General features: G+C 38.3%; 2 protein-coding genes across 2 annotated transcripts; one reads left to right on the forward strand and one right to left on the reverse strand.

The window, feature by feature from the left end:
* Positions 1–1,896: 1,896 nt before the first annotated feature.
* On the forward strand, positions 1,897–13,755 carry LOC147511662 (transcription factor MYBS3-like). The gene is made up of 3 exons (XM_086603323.1): positions 1,897–2,666; positions 11,897–12,105; positions 12,238–13,755. Exons 1-3 carry the CDS (start codon positions 2,381–2,383, stop codon positions 12,763–12,765), a joined length of 1,023 nt encoding a protein of 340 aa, XP_086459449.1. The 5' UTR covers positions 1,897–2,380; the 3' UTR covers positions 12,766–13,755.
* On the reverse strand, positions 12,942–13,744 carry DET2 (3-oxo-5-alpha-steroid 4-dehydrogenase family protein). The gene has a single exon (XM_086603324.1). The coding sequence runs from the start codon at positions 13,742–13,744 to the stop codon at positions 12,965–12,967; it is 780 nt and encodes a 259-aa protein (XP_086459450.1). The 3' UTR covers positions 12,942–12,964.
* Positions 13,756–15,649: the final 1,894 nt, after the last annotated feature.

Below are 15,649 nucleotides of genomic sequence, written 5' to 3' on the forward strand. Positions count from 1 at the left end.
TATATATATTACGAATGTCAAATGAAACTCTAACCATTCAAGTTTAGGACGAACAGAGCCAAGACTTCAGGTCTTGTGATGAGACCGTGAGATGAATTACAGGGTAAATTCACCGTACAGTTCAATTAGAATATTAGGGTCAACAACAATAAGATAACTACTTCGATTCGAAGCCCATCTCAAGTTTGGAAACTATTGCGTGTTAGCAAATCAATGTATGAAGAAATATTTTAGTTGAGAACTAGATTTGAGGTTGGAGGAATATGTACAAACTTCAAACCAGTGAGTGGTGACTAATGACAGTGGCTCGTTTTTCATTTTAAACGTGGCTTGCGGAGCATGAACTTCAGAAATAGATGCATGCACATTTGATGGTGTCATGGTGACGATTGCGACCTAGCGGCCTGGGCGCCTGGCTCAAGTGCTCAACCCACACAACAAATTCGATTCAGTGACTTTAATCGTCAGTACAGCGACACAAACCACCGTGTGTTCCACGTGCTTTTAAACTCGAATGATATACAAAATTTCCATGTGGATCAATCTAAATGGATAGATGATTGTGAATGGATATTGGTCCAAGTCATTGAGTCTTGACTTAATGATATATTAGTGATGGACATTTGACTAAGATGTCGATTGCTTAAAGGAACCATAGAGATAATCAGATATACAGCCTCCATCACATTAGCTTGGAAAAACCGACAAATTATTCTTATCTTACTTTTAGCATAAAAGTCTTCATAGATTCCTGGAATAACAGCCACACAAGATAACATATTTTATTTGTCTTTTATCAATAGAGCTTGGCGTTTTGTAGATAAAAAGCATACCTGTAGACTGTAGGTCTGTAGTTACGATTTTCCTTCACATCCAAGTATCCAACAAACTTAGTCTCAATTTTCAAACATGTGGTTTCTGTAAAGTATGATAGGATTGTCTCATTAATAAATAATGATTGTACGTTCCTATTAAGGGCCTTTTCTCTATTTACTTATAAAATACACAGAAATACTAGGGAATCCAAGGCACAAAGGAGGTGGTTTGTAATTTTCTGTGTAGATGTCCCTATCATATATATGATTGATCTTGAATAGTGCGTGCGCTTCAACTTGTAATCATTGTACGTGTTAATAGACGAAATTTCTTAATAGATCGTCTCTATGCTAAAAACAGCCTTAAAAACAAGCACTTGCGCATCCTCACCTAGGCTTTCTAAGATATTTTGATATAACCATAGATTTATCGCAGTATGACAAGTTCATTAAGTTGTTCCGGTCGCCGTCTTAGCTTCTAGACAAATTAAATACATAGATCGTTATCGGTATACAACTACATAAAACGATCAGTGTATTTCCCTAACATTTGCATGCATCAACAATTTGAGATGATTCAATAGCCCCATTTACCATTTCACTTAAATGCGATAAAAAAAATTGTGAGATGATTCAAGTATTCGCTCCAATAGTGCCATGCCATGTAAGTATTGTACAAACTTGGTTTCGTAGAAACTATTCAAGATTGTGCCTATGATCAGTTAATCATCCCTTTCTCTTTTATAATCAATGTCATCACCAGTTAGTGGGTTTATTAAAGATCCAGCACCCAGTGCACATGTTCCTGTCATACCTACTAGCTGAGGTTCTTAAGTTTGATAGGTCAATCTCTTTAGAGCTTGGGACGATGATTGCTCGTTGATAATATATTGTAATCACATAGTAGTAATTTCTTAATATAGAACTAAAAGAAATAAATCAAGTAAGGTCAATCTATTGGAGATGATATTATAGATTGACTTACAATCATCATTTCTTAAAGCTGTCTCTAGACGAGGATAATTTAAATATTCGATGGATAATAATTCGATATAATTAAATAGCTTTTAAAGTAATTTTAATAGGTATATAATACCCAACTCAGACGGAAACGTGAATAAACTGCCTATATCAGTTGGACTTGTTCACAATGGAAAAGTGTTACTAAATTTTGGCTGTTATCTTGAAAATGAATAACGACGACTGTTTTTCTAGCTATTTTTGTACCTGTATCTTTGCCAGATGGATAGCGTTTTTCAATTTGTTTGCTAATTAAAGAGAGACAGAGACTAAAAAGAGGGGATGGATTGTTTATTTTTGTCCAGTCCAAAAATAAAAGAGAAATGGGAGTATATAGTATATACTGAATGATAAAAAAACAGTACACGGCAACACTTGGACAATATCTCACAATCCAAAGCCTACTTTATCTTTCCCACTTGTCAAAACAAACCTTAACCCACCACGTACACTTCTGACAACAGACTCACACTTAAAACTTAATCTTAATCCCCGCAAACTCAAAACACAGTGCTGGCGGTAGATAACAAGAAGAAGAAAAAAACATGACACGACGGTGTTCACATTGTAGTAACAATGGACATAATTCAAGAACATGTCCGACAATAAAAGGGGTGAAGTTATTTGGGGTGAGATTAACAGATGGTGCTGGATTAATGAAGAAGAGTGCAAGTATGGGGAATTTATCTCTTTATTGTGGTGCTTCTTCTTCACCAAGTCAAAATTCTCCTTTTGATTTGGGTCATAGTAGTATTAATGATGGCTATGTTTCTGATGATCCTGCTCATACTTCTTGTTCTTCTTCCAATTGTCGTGGTGACAGGAAGAAAGGTAATTTTTTTTGTTAAATTTATTTATTTGGTTTTGTGTTGTTTTTATTTTTAAGATCTGTGTTATTTTTTTTTTACTGAGAAATTTGTGTTGTGGGGCTGAATGTTTGGATAGTTTTTGTGTTATTAGAATAGTACATTCGTATTGATGGGATAGGTGGAAAGATCAGCAGATGACACATAATTTCTTCTTTGATACTTCAGTGTTGTAGTTTTGGTTCTTATCGCGATGTTACTATGGTTATTAAGAGATACAAAGGCTGAAGAAGGATTTAGCAAATATTTCACGTGTGCGTAAATTTTGAAACATAGAAATGGAGATTTTGGCAGGACAATTTGGTTTAACTTTTGGAGACTACTGAAAAATGACTTGCCCTCGCTAGTATTTGGGTTCAGAGACCAATTACAAAAGACTTGGGAAAGAAGGGGTTTTGTTGGGGGGTTGTCAATTACCAACTCTTGTCCAAATGTGGAAGGTTGACGTTGATCAAGAGGATCCTTTCTAGTTATCCAGTAATATATGTCTCAGGGTCTCACTATACAAAGGTGGAAAATTAAAATTGATCGAGACTGGCCTCTTTTGAGTATTCCAGTCTATTAAATGTTTCACATTTCTGATTAATGTAGCTAGTACGATCTAAATGCGGGAGAGAAGAGAGTTCCACTTTGTTTTTGTTTTTTTTTGATAAGTATGTTGTGTTCCACTTTGTTGTGTGTCGTGTTCAATATTAAAGATCTCCACTTGATGAATATAGCACTACTAATAATGTGACCCGAAGGTTGGCTGAGAGATGGTAGGAAGTTGGTGGCTTATGCTAAGTATGTCAATCGTGAGATTGGGGGTTGGCTGAGAATGGAGGTGTAGTACTTGTAAGTCTAGCCTACCGGTGGTATTCTAGCAAAGCAAAGTTCAAAAGTTGCATTACCTTCTGCATTTGGAGTGCAGCAAAGGTTTGATTATCGTCTTTTATTACTGGAGCATGTCTTATTGCTCTGTTCATAAGCATCATATTGATAAATAACTAAGTATTCCGTCATATTACATATTTAACTGTTAAACTTAACAAGCGCATGAGGATAAAGTAGCAGTTTCTTCCTTCTTCCCCAATCCAGTTTCATTGCATTCTAGGTTTTGTTTGGGCAGTTATAGGATTGGTCATCATTTTTTTGGTTTGTATGACTCATTGTGATATTAAGTTATAGGGATGGGATAGTATATTTGTGGCGTCTGTGCTTTGCGTTTGTTTTATTTGTTTCTGTAGAATTGAACTTGCTTATATGTATGAAGAGGCAACTAAATCATATTTTATTTGTGGGGATGAATGTTGTTCTGAAAGTAATGCAATTGTGAACATCAGAACTTAACATAGCACAATTGAATGTTGATGGTAAGTGGAAAGATCAGCAAAGTTTATTTTTTAATTTTTTAATTTTTTTTTATAAAATGAAAATGAGTTCAAATATGGACATTTGGTGATAACTCATACAGGGTTCATGTGGGATTGCACGGCCCATTTGCCACAATTAGCCAATTTGGAGATTACGCAAACTTCTAGTTTGATACTTCAGTGTTCCAGTTTTTGCTCTTAATGTGATGTTATCATGGTTTTAAGTGGTTTTAGGATGAGTGGTTGTGTGGTGGTTGCTGGTCTTTGGAGCTGGATTCGGTGGCCTTGATTCCGGTCTGTTTGTGGAATCCTGGCTTCTTTCTTCTTTTCCTTTTGTTTTGTTTTTATGAAGTTGTTTCTTTTCTCTTTCCCTTTGGGTGTGCATGTAGTGTCTGTGCTTTTGTGGGTGTTGTCGCCTATTTGGTAGTCCTGCGTGTTTGAGTCTTGGTCATAGAATTCTTAGGAGCTTATTCTAGGAATTGTTGTAAATCTCAGAACTATATCCAAGAAAAAATGAAATTGTGGTTTCAGCACTGATAAATAATTTAGCAAATACCCATCCTGGATGGAACAATTGGCTGAGTTTATGGGGTGCTCAGTTGGCAACATAGCATTTAACATTCGAACCTCCTTCGGCAAGAAAGGGATATATATATATATATATTGGTTTCTGTTTTGGACACTATTCACAAGGAATTGCTTGGGCATCTTAGTGGAACTGCTTCAAGGAAAGGGATACTTCGTGGAAATTTGCTAGTGATCAAAATTGCCCTTCTTAAACGCTCTCATTGGAAGGTGGAAAATTTCTAATAATCAAGAGGGTTCATTCTAGTATTTTAATCTATTTTATTTCACACCTGTCTCAAGTAGCCTAGTAGGATGAAAAGAAATTATGAGAGATTCCAAGGGGAATCAAAGGCGGGACAGAAGAAAAATCCACTTTGTTGTCTAGGGCATTATGGAGGGGTTAACATTAGAGATTTCACTTGATAAATAAGTAAAGCTTTTTTCTGTGAGTGGAAATGTGCTAGTAATCAGGAGCGCCCTTTATAAACGCAACCTCTCATCGGAAGGTTGTAGATATGGTTAGTCCAAAGACTGGCAATCTTCAGGCTGGAGGTTGGCTGAGGAAGAATACCTGTAAGTGTAGCTTTCCGGGGGCGTCAAAAAGAAAGCTCACATCTGTAGGTGGTCATTTGGTAGTGACCAAGAGCGCCCTTTATAAACGCAATCTCTCATTGGAAGGCGGAAAATTGCTAGTTATCAAGAGTGTCCATTTTAGTCACGTCCTTAGGTGGTCATTTGGTAGTGACCAAGAGCGCCCTTTATAAATGCAATTGTTTCGGCAATAATCTATTTCAACACAATAAGAGCAAACGATAAAGAACGCATTAAGAAACAGAGGATATTTGATGTGAGGAGAGATGAAACTGAACCAAGATAATGGTTGCCTACGTACCCAAGATCTGTTTTTTAGGAATCAAGTTTCAACGTAGTTTCTTGTTATGAGAGAGAATGGTTTTTTCTATGAATTGGTAGAGAAAGTAGAGTCCTTGGAGGACTTGTCTTGTTGAATGATTCAAGATTTGATTTATTGTAGATTTGTGCTTTTTTTATTAAATAATGAACCTGGACATATTAAAGAATAAACCAATTATTAGGCTTAACTGTTGGACTTGGCCCAATATTGGGATGGCTTCGCGGGCATTATGAGCCACGAAGTGGGGGTCTATACATCGCCCCCTCTTTGGTGGATGGGCAAAGCCCATGTGGCAAAGAAGTTAATTTAGAAAAAAGAATGGAAGAACATCGATTTAAAATATATATAGGGAGGGATAGAGGTACATTCATTATGCGCACATTATAGCCACATTTTCAACATACAAATGAATTAAAGCCTAGTTTTGAGGGATAAAGGCACATTCTTATGCGTACATTATAGCCACATTTTTCGACATACAAATGAATTAAGGCCTAATTTTTTATAAAGATGACCTCCCCACCATGGAGATCATCCTCACAAAAAATCATAATATTTGGATATGTCTAACCACATAAAAATTAGTGTTCATTTTTGAACTTTTCATCTAACGGTCTAAAAGTTTTGTGAGCATAGTCTAATGTTAGACTTCTTTGAATGAGTTTAATTTTTGTGAGCATGTTCTTCATGGTGAGGAGATCATATCTACAAAAAATCAGCCCTTAATTCAACTTTTAAGTCCATGATTTTGCTTGGATTCATTTACAATGTGCGCATAATGAATGTGCCTCTATCCCTCCCACAGAGAGAATTATTGGCGGAAATAATTAGCTTAAAGAGATAATTGTTGTGGACTTTGGAAGAGGGTGTAAGAGCGGCATTTAGTATTGCTAAAATTGAATATATGAGTAGAGTATGACCGGCTAAAAGTATTAAAGTGGAAGCTGGTTTGTCATATACTCTTTTATATTAAAAAAGAAAGGAAAGGTTGACTGTGAAATCAGTAGGGCTGGCTTACTAAAGAAGAAGTTTGAAATAATAATTAGTTGGACTGGCTTATATTCCTTAGAGTAGTAAGAAGTTGTGTGAGACTTGGGCTGGTCCTACGGTTAAGGCTTAAGAGAAGTAAGAAGATTCCCTTGAAAAAAGGTAGGACAATATGTAAGAATTGGTAGGACCAGCCAATGAAAAGGTGATTCAAAGTGTAAGACTTTTTTGGAATGAGTAGTAATAGGACCGGCTAGAGGAAAGTTAAAGAGATAATCAAGTGAGCGGAGCGAACGTTTTTAGGCCGGGTTGCGGATATATGGCCCAAAATGTTGTTTGGTTGGTTTCTGTCTGTCTTCAATCTCTTTTCACTTCTTCTTCGCAAACACTCTTTCTCTCCAATATCTCTCTCTCTCTCTGCTGATGACTCTTCTGTCTCATTCTCATTAATAACTCATCTCTCACTCTTGTCTCTCTAACCCACTCCAAATTCATAACACAAAGTTAGAGAATGCAAAGAAGAAGAAGGAAGATTTTGTGTAAGTTTTATTCCTCTTACACACTTTTCAATTCAGTTGGGGTTATTTGAATTTAAGTATCAAGTGATGGGGTTTTATTATTTTAGTGATATTTGATGTTTTTTTATAGTTTTAGAACTCTGGGTTGTTTGATATTTTTTCGTTTTCATGACTTGGGTGCTTTGAATTTTGTGTTTTCATGATTTGGGTATGTTTGGTTTTCATGATTTGTAGTTTAGTCGTATTTTCTGATTTACCATCTAATTTAATAAATTTATAATTATTAAAAAATTAATTAATTATTTCTATCCGATTTACCATCTAATTTAATAAATTTATAATTATTAAAAAATTAATTAATTATTTCTATCCAGGTCCCCAATCTTCAATCGCCGTCGTCAGATCCGACACCCTCAGATCCGTGTCGGACACCGACATGCGTGCCCGTGTCAATGTAACCTAGGTTTTTAGATAATAGATTGATAGTAAAGTACGGTATGATATACGATTGAGCTTACTAAAAGAAAATTAAATTTGATTTTTTAGTGGAAGACGTAGAGGAATGTATTTGATGTTTGCATTGTTAATTCAAAGTTAAGCTAATAACAATGTTGTTAGTACTGTCAGAGAAAATGGTATGGGACTTTCTCATCAATTTGATGAACAAATAGTCCTGATTTGAAGGAATATACAATGATAGTCGACATTATGATCGCAGACCACCTTGTAAATAGCATGAGCATGAGTTCCCGGGTTTTATCCTTTTCTGGTGGGAAAATGCATTGTCATGCCTTAGAGTATCTTTAGGAGTGATACCAACATAGCATCAAACACCAAATTTCCAACAATTTGGTGTTTTTTCAACTTCAAGAGAGTCACATGTTGATGAAAACACCAAACCAAATACCAAATCGGCCAATATTTGGTTCTAGCTTTAGTGTTGTATCAAATCATTCATGCGGTTTTAGAAAAACCACGCGGTTTTGTCAACACCGCGTGGGCTTGGGCTAGATTGTGGGCTTCAATCACGCGGTTTTGCCAAAACCGCGCGAGAGATTGGGAAAGAAAAAAAATAAGAAAGTTGATCGCGTGGTTTTTGAAAAACCGCGTGGGCTTGGGCTTTTAAGATGGGCTTTACTGGCGCGGTGTTGGGAAAACCATGTGGGTTATATTGCGCTGTTTATCCAAAACCGCGTCATTTGATGTCGAAAATTTGATGTTGCTCCTAAAGATGGTTGGTGTTTTTGGTTTGGTTCAAAATTTTGGTGTTTTTTTGGTTGCTCTCCTAAAGATGCTCTTAGTTCAATCAGACAACTTTCTAGGCATGCTATACTTTGAAATTTCCTTGACGTATAATGTAGTTTTCTTAGATGAGATGTTCTTAGAATTCTTTTGAGATTGTTTTGGAGAAAAGAGCCCCACTTTTCTCTGTTGGTAACTGCAATTCTCTCGAAGGGTTTATGGGGACTTGGCACTGTTATTCTCCACCCCTTCTCCGCTCACGCCCCCACTGCTATGCAGTATACTAGTAAGGAATGGTAGGGCCGGCCAAATAAAATCATGGTTTTCAAATTAGAAAAGAATGTTGTAGGACGGATTATGAAAGACAAGTTATAATTACATGTGTTGGCAACTTGTTTAGTTAGAAAAAGTAAAAGACCAAACATGTAAAGGAATGGTCGGGTCAGCTTAGTAAGCAATTTTGATCTATTTAGAGAAAGAAATATGGCCGGGCCTAAAATCTAAGGTAAAGAGAAATAAATATAACATAGCTAGAAAGAATGTTTTGGAATTATATTGGGAGTAATAGTACTAGTATCCAAAAGTTAAGTTAGGTTGTAAGATATTTCTAAAAGTAGAAAAGCTAATTGGAAGCAGAAACTATTGGCGGAAATTATGGGCGACGGGAGACGGAAATTATTGGCAGAAGTTCTTGGTGAAAATTATTGGCGATTGGAGGCAGGAATTATTGGCGACAATTATTGTTGATAGAAGGCGGAAATTATTGGTGGAAATTATTGGCGAAAATTATTGGCGGAAGTTATTGAGTTATTAACGAAAGGAGACGGAAGTTATTGGCATAAGTTATTAACGAAAAGATGCAGAACTTAATAGAAGAATTAAATGAGATGGAAGAATAGGAGCGGAGCGCCGCTGTAAGGGCTGAAGAAATATAAGATTGGAAAGCTCTGGTGAAAACTCAGGAAGAAGCAAACGAAAAGATGACAGCAAAAATGTTGGGGGATTAGAAAGGAATTAATTGCTGTTAAGAAAGAGATTGTGGAAAACAAAAAACTGATAGCACAAGCTACTCTAGAGATAGGAAATAAAGAGAAGGAAAAGATGCAAACAATTATGCAAAAGGCAAATGTTCTGGAAGAAAATGAACAGAGGAAGGAAGACTATGATAAGTTATATATGATGTATATGGATACTGTTAAAATGAAAATGAGTTCATTCTTGGACATTTGGTGATAACTCATACGGGATTCATGGGGGGATTGCACGGCCCATTTACCACGATTAGCCAATTTGGAGATTATGCAAACTTCTAGTTTGATACTTCAGTGTTCCAGTTTTTGCTCTTAATGTGATGTTATCATGGTTTTAAGTGGTTTGAGGATGGGTGGTTGCGTGGTGGTTGCTGGTGGTCTTTGGAGCTGGATTCGGTTGCCTGGATTCCGGTCTGTTTGTGGAATCCTGGCTTCTTTCTTCTTTTCCTTTTGTTTTGTTTTTATGAAGTTGTGTCTTTTCTTTTTCCCTTTGGGTATGCATGTAGTGTCTGGGCTTTTGTGGATGTTATTGCCTATTTGGTAGTCCTGCGTGTTTGAGTCCTGGTCATAGAATTCTTAGGAGCTTATTCTAGGAATTGATGTAAATCTCAGAACCATATCCAAGAAAAAAAGAAATTGTGGTTTCAGCACTGATAAAGAATTTAGCAAATTCCCATCCTGGATGGAATAATTGGCTGAGTTTATGGGGTGCTCAATTGGCAACATAGCATTTAACATTTGAACCTCCTTCGGCAAGAAAGGGATATGTTGGTTTCTGTTTTGGACACTATTCACAAGGAATTGCTTGGGCATCTTATTGGAACTGCTTCAAGGAAAGGGATACTTCGTGGAAATTTGCTAGTGATCAAAATTGCCCTTCTTAAATGCTCTCGTTGGAAGGTGGAAAATTTCTAATAATCAAGAGGGTTCATTCTAGTATTTTAATCTATTTTATTTCACACCTGTCTCAAGTAGCCTAGTAGGATGAAAAGAAATGATGAGAGATTCCAACAGGAATCAAAGGCGGGAGAGAAGAAAATTCCACTTTGTTGTCTATGGCATATGGAGTGGTTAACATTAGAGATTTCACTTGATAAATAAGTAAAGCTCTTTTCTGAGAGTGGAAATGTGCTAGTGATCAAGAGCGCCCTTTATAAACGCAACCTCTCATCGAAAGGTGGAAAGTTTCTAGTGATCTACAGTGTCTGCCAATCTATCATATTTTCTCACCCTCTCAAGTAACCTAACAAGATGAGAAGAAACGATAAGAGATTCCAATGGGGATCAAGGCGGGAAAGAAGAAAGATCCACTATTGTATATGGCAATGTAAAGGGGTTAACATTAGAGATTTTACTTGATTAATAAAACACAGGTAAGAACATTACGTAGGTTGGCTGAGAGGATCGAGATGGTTAGTCCAAAGACTGGCAATCTTCAGACTGGAGATTGGCTGAGGAAGAATACCTGTAAGTGTAGTTTACCTGGGGCGTCAAAAAGAAAGCTCACATCCGTAGGTGGTCATTTGGTAGTGACCAAGAGCGCCCTTTATAAACGCAATCTCTCATTGGAAGGCGGAAAATTGCTAGTTATCAAGAGTGTCCATTTTAGTCACGTCCTTAGGTGGTCATTTGGTAGTGACCAAGAGCGCCCTTTATAAATGCAATCTCTCATCGGAAGGTGGGAATTGCTAGTGATCAAGAGCATCCATTCTAGTATTTCAATCTATTATATTTTTCACCCACTCAATGAACGTAGCTAGTAGCCTAGTAGGATGAATAGAAATGATGGGAGCGCAAATGGGGATTAAAGGCGGGAGAGATTAAAGTTCCACTTTACTGTCTATGGCAGTGTGGAGGGGTTAACATTTGAAATTTCACTTGATAAATAAAGCACAAGTCAGAAACGTGATGTTGTTGGCTGAGAGGATGGATGTAGTTAGTCCTATGAATGGCAATCTTGAGACTGGAGGTTGGCTGAGAAAGGACTTGATTACTTCTAATCGTAGTCTTCAAGGAGTGTTTTTCGTAGGGAGTGCACTGAGGGACTATAAAAGACCTATTCTCTCCATTTCTTTTTGGCCCTCGATAAAGATCTTTGTGTTTAAATGGTGATATACGGTTGCTCCTTGTGTTGGGTTCTCTCCATTGAAGTGTTACAGCTAGGATGTAGATGCTGTGGGTGGAATTCTTGAGTTGGTGTCAAAGGTTTAGTGTTGGAATAAGAAAACAGAGGCTATGAAGAGGTTCTAAGAACATTATATGTAACATCAGATCTTTTCATGCGTCCATGGCTGGTTGCATTGTACAAAGTACTCTATTAGAAGTTTCGGTTTGAAGATGATGGGTAAACCAATGTTTTCTAATTGTCATTTATTACCATATTTTGTTCTTGTCCCTATTCCTTTTATCTCGTAGTGCTACTGGATGGTAGCATTAATTTCACAGATTTTAATCAATTAGACTGCAATCCAGCTAGTTCCTTGTGGAAGATGCGTTATATTTATTCAGTAATTTTACACTTTGTTAAAACGTCGTTATGTGTATTGTCTGGACATTAGCTTGTTCTGATATACTCTGGCTTTTAGGGACACCATGGACTGAAGAGGAGCACAGACTCTTCTTACTGGGTCTCCAGAAGTTGGGTAAAGGAGACTGGCGTGGGATTGCACGTAACTTTGTCATTTCAAGAACTCCTACTCAGGTAGCTAGCCATGCCCAGAAGTACTTCATTCGTCAGACCAACTCAACCAGAAGAAAAAGACGTTCCAGCCTATTCGACATGGTCCCAGATATGGTTTGTCTACTTGCACTTTTACAGTGTCATAACTTTTTATTATTGCAGTGATGATGGCATTGATTTCTTCTAATGTATAGCTATCATGATTCTATCCTTTTCTTTTAACTCCTGCACTGTGTTTTGTTTCAGTCCATTGACCCCCAACCAGTTCCAGAAGAACCATTAGCTAATGGCGTATCTCAGGTAGTTGAGAGCGTAGACACAAACCCATTACCTACTCTCTGCCTCTCTCTTGATGGGGAGTGTGAACCTATGGAATCTACTTCCCATAACATTCCTACAGAAACTGAAGAATTCATGCCATGCAGTGATTCCACACCAATAATTCCTGCATTCCTCCCAACATATCTACCTCTATCATTCCCATTTTGGCCACCAAATATAGTCCCAGCTGTCGAAGAGAAAGGCATGGAAATCTCTCATCACCAGGTCCTAAAGCCTACACCTATTCTCTCTAGAGATCCTGTTAATGTAGATGAACTAGTGGGCATGTCTAAGCTCACCTTAGGAGCAGCTGCCACTGACTGTATTGAACCGTCTCCTCTCTCCTTAAATTTGATTGGATCTTCTGCAAGGCAGTCGGCATTTCATGCAAACCAACCAGTTAATAGATCAAATTTGAGCAAGAGAGATGGTAATGCAATTCCTGCTGCTTGAAGAAAGGAGATTAATTGGTGTTTTCATTTGCATATGTGCGTCTTTGTGTCTGTAAAACTTGTACTACGAAACCTGATCTTGTTTTATTTCTCAATAACCTTATATTACCCCTTTTGTTTTTGTTCTTCTGTTTTCTTAGTTTAATAATATGCAAAATTGTGTTTTAGACATAAAAATATCAAATTAAATTCATTTTATTTCAATACAGAAATGGTATTACAGCTTTTCGAGATGTAGGATACTCTTTAAACTTGTCTCTATACCAAATATGATTAGCACGAGCTCTAGGCACTAAATTAGCACAAGTGTAGATGAAAAAGGCAAACCCAACCCAAGACCAAGTCATCACTGCCCATCCAAGCCACTCAACAATCTCACCAAAATAATTAGCACAACTCACGCTCTCAAACCATCCGCCTCTCGGTATCTTATACCCTCCATCTTCACCCTTGAGTTTAACCAAAATCAAATCCGAGCGTACATTCACAATCATCCCACTTAAAAATATAACCAACCCAATAACAAACCTCACCCCAAACCACCAATCATTTTCCGCCACGTAATAATGAGACACCCATCGAGACTGTAAATAAGCGTTTAAAAGATTGAACCCAAAGCCCATAAGTGCAACCGAGACTGGGAAGCTAGCTTTGGTAGTTTTCTTGGGATTTGTGTTACGTAAACGAAGTGGGTAGATTATAGTACGATGGATATAGTGAAATAGGAATATAGAAATTAGAGATATGGATTTAAAGTTTGACTTATTTTGACCAAATGGAAAGATTAATAGAGTGAGCCATATAGTGGGGCTTTCCATTAAAAACCAAGCCAAGGATGGAGAGATTGTGGGACCCCATCCTTTACGATAGTGTTTACCGTATGGAGCTTCTAGGAATCGGAGAGAGATGAAAGTGGGCGGTGTGATGATGAAAAATGTGAGGAGTGAGTAATGGAAGAGGGACTCATCTGATAATTTCATGCTTTGAGAATGTTTTTTTGGTTAAATGATGATTGGCTTAAATAATGTGAATTTTAAGTGTTGGCTCATGACGTATGTGTATCAGCAACTAATAGAACAATGCCATGTGGATAGTGGATAGGACAAGAGCCAAACCGCTGACCGAACCCAGAACTATCCAAGACTCAAACCTAGTCGGTTTTGCGGTTTCTACTTTCTAGTAAGGGTAATTTCCTGACATTTTCTTCCCAATTTGAACAATGGGTCACTGCAAATAGTTGCTGATATTACTGTAAAGGAGTGATTCAGCTTTCTTTTACATATATGGTTGAATGGGAATTAGAAAGTGTTATTATTGGGACCGAGTTCGGCTTAGGAGCGAACTACCTACGTATCTTGCTCTCGATTCAGAGGGGAGAGAAGAATCAAGTCTGGCGTAGTCCATAGGAGGGGTATTTATAGATGTTGAGAGTGAATCCTCGTCCACCACGTGTAAAGTGTATCACAAACGTGGGGTCTAGATTGAGGAGGCGTGCGGGACCTGTCTTTATAGGTCTGCTGTGATGATGAAGATTATTAGTCTGGGCAAGTAGCTTGTGGCAGTGGTTAGTAGCTGGTGGCAGTGATTTGTACATGTGCATCTCTTGTTCATGATTGCTTCTATAAGATAAGACGAGTCACTTTATAGCCTGGTTCGCGTGCTGGCGCGAACTATTCTGGAACGTTCTCTTATCTTGGGGGCGCGATCTGATTCTACAGGTCGGTGGAGTATTTCCATCATGTTGAGTACGCGCATGATATTCTTGAAGGAGGATATCACTCCTTTACACAGCCCCCTCTCAGTAAGGCGTGCTGGTCATGGAAGCGGCTTGCTGAGAGAAAATGGTAGCGCGTGCGGAGCATGTTTAGAGTTGGAAATACCTGACAAGTTAATGAGAACAACCTGTGTTATCCTATGAGCTGGTGGGCGTGGATGTTTGACACGTGTTCATCACATGAGAGGATCCGAAAGCGATTCAGAGACAACGTGTCGCCTATTTTTAGGGATTTGAAAAGACGGGGCGACTTATTTGGAAGTCGTAATGCGGTTAGGGCTGGGGTGTAATCATGGTGCCTTGGAAACCGGGAGGGCGGTTGTTCAAAGATTAAGCTTGCGATTTTTGAAACATCACTTTGCTGCTTCGCCTTGTAGAAACTAAGTCAGTACCGCAACAACCTTAAGGTTAGTTTTCTGCCATTGTTGAACTCCTGCTTCTTGCTTCGTGCTTAATCTTTGCTCTAGAGTTGTTAGGATGTTTGCTTATTTACTAGTAGCTAGAATCGTTAGGGCGAGAGAGAGATGTCTGACTCAGATGATACGCGATCTCATGAAGTTCGCGAAGTTTCTCTTGGTTGGACTGATGAGGAGGAAGAGAAAGATGAGTCGGTGTGTGGGGTGAGTGAGGCTGGTAATGAAGATGAAGCAGTTGAAGAAGCTGGAAGTGGGGAAAATAAGGCTCAATCTGCATCGTGGGTCTTTGAGTGAGCACTTCAGTCATTGTGAGGGTCGGTGCCGGGTCGCGCCTAGTATCGTGGATAGACACGCTTTGAGGGCGTTCCCCTATTTAAAAAAAAAATATGGGATAACCGTAAGCGGTCTGGAGATCCATGAGCTCAGACAGCACGCTCTGGTTTTTAGCAATAGGTATACCCCACCGAACTATGGGTTATCGTCTGTGAGGGGTAGCTGAGGGCGCATATGACGATACCGTTCTCTAAGCCGGGTTTGTGAGTTCTTGAACCGCGGGCAAAGCGCTGTTCGGTTTGTGGGTAACACGTGGCGGTTGTTCAAGGTGTTTGACTTTGAGCGAACGATGGTGAATACCGGATAGAGGTCACCGATATTATTGAGCATTTCTCCCTAAAGCGATCTCGGTCACTTCACTT

Source organism: Coptis chinensis, chromosome 3 (genome assembly GCF_015680905.1).
Source record: "Coptis chinensis isolate HL-2020 chromosome 3, ASM1568090v1, whole genome shotgun sequence".
Classification (NCBI taxonomy): domain Eukaryota; kingdom Viridiplantae; phylum Streptophyta; class Magnoliopsida; order Ranunculales; family Ranunculaceae; genus Coptis; species Coptis chinensis.

Coding starts and splice junctions, on each gene's coding strand:
- LOC147511662 (XM_086603323.1), top strand. CDS start 2,381: ATGACACGACGGTGTTCACATTGTAGTAACAATGGACATAATTCAAGA. Junction 2,667..11,896: donor TCGTGGTGACAGGAAGAAAG/GTAATTTTTTTT, acceptor TCTGGCTTTTAG/GGACACCATGGACTGAAGAG. Junction 12,106..12,237: donor TCGACATGGTCCCAGATATG/GTTTGTCTACTT, acceptor GTTTTGTTTCAG/TCCATTGACCCCCAACCAGT.
- DET2 (XM_086603324.1), bottom strand. CDS start 13,744: ATGAAATTATCAGATGAGTCCCTCTTCCATTACTCACTCCTCACATTT.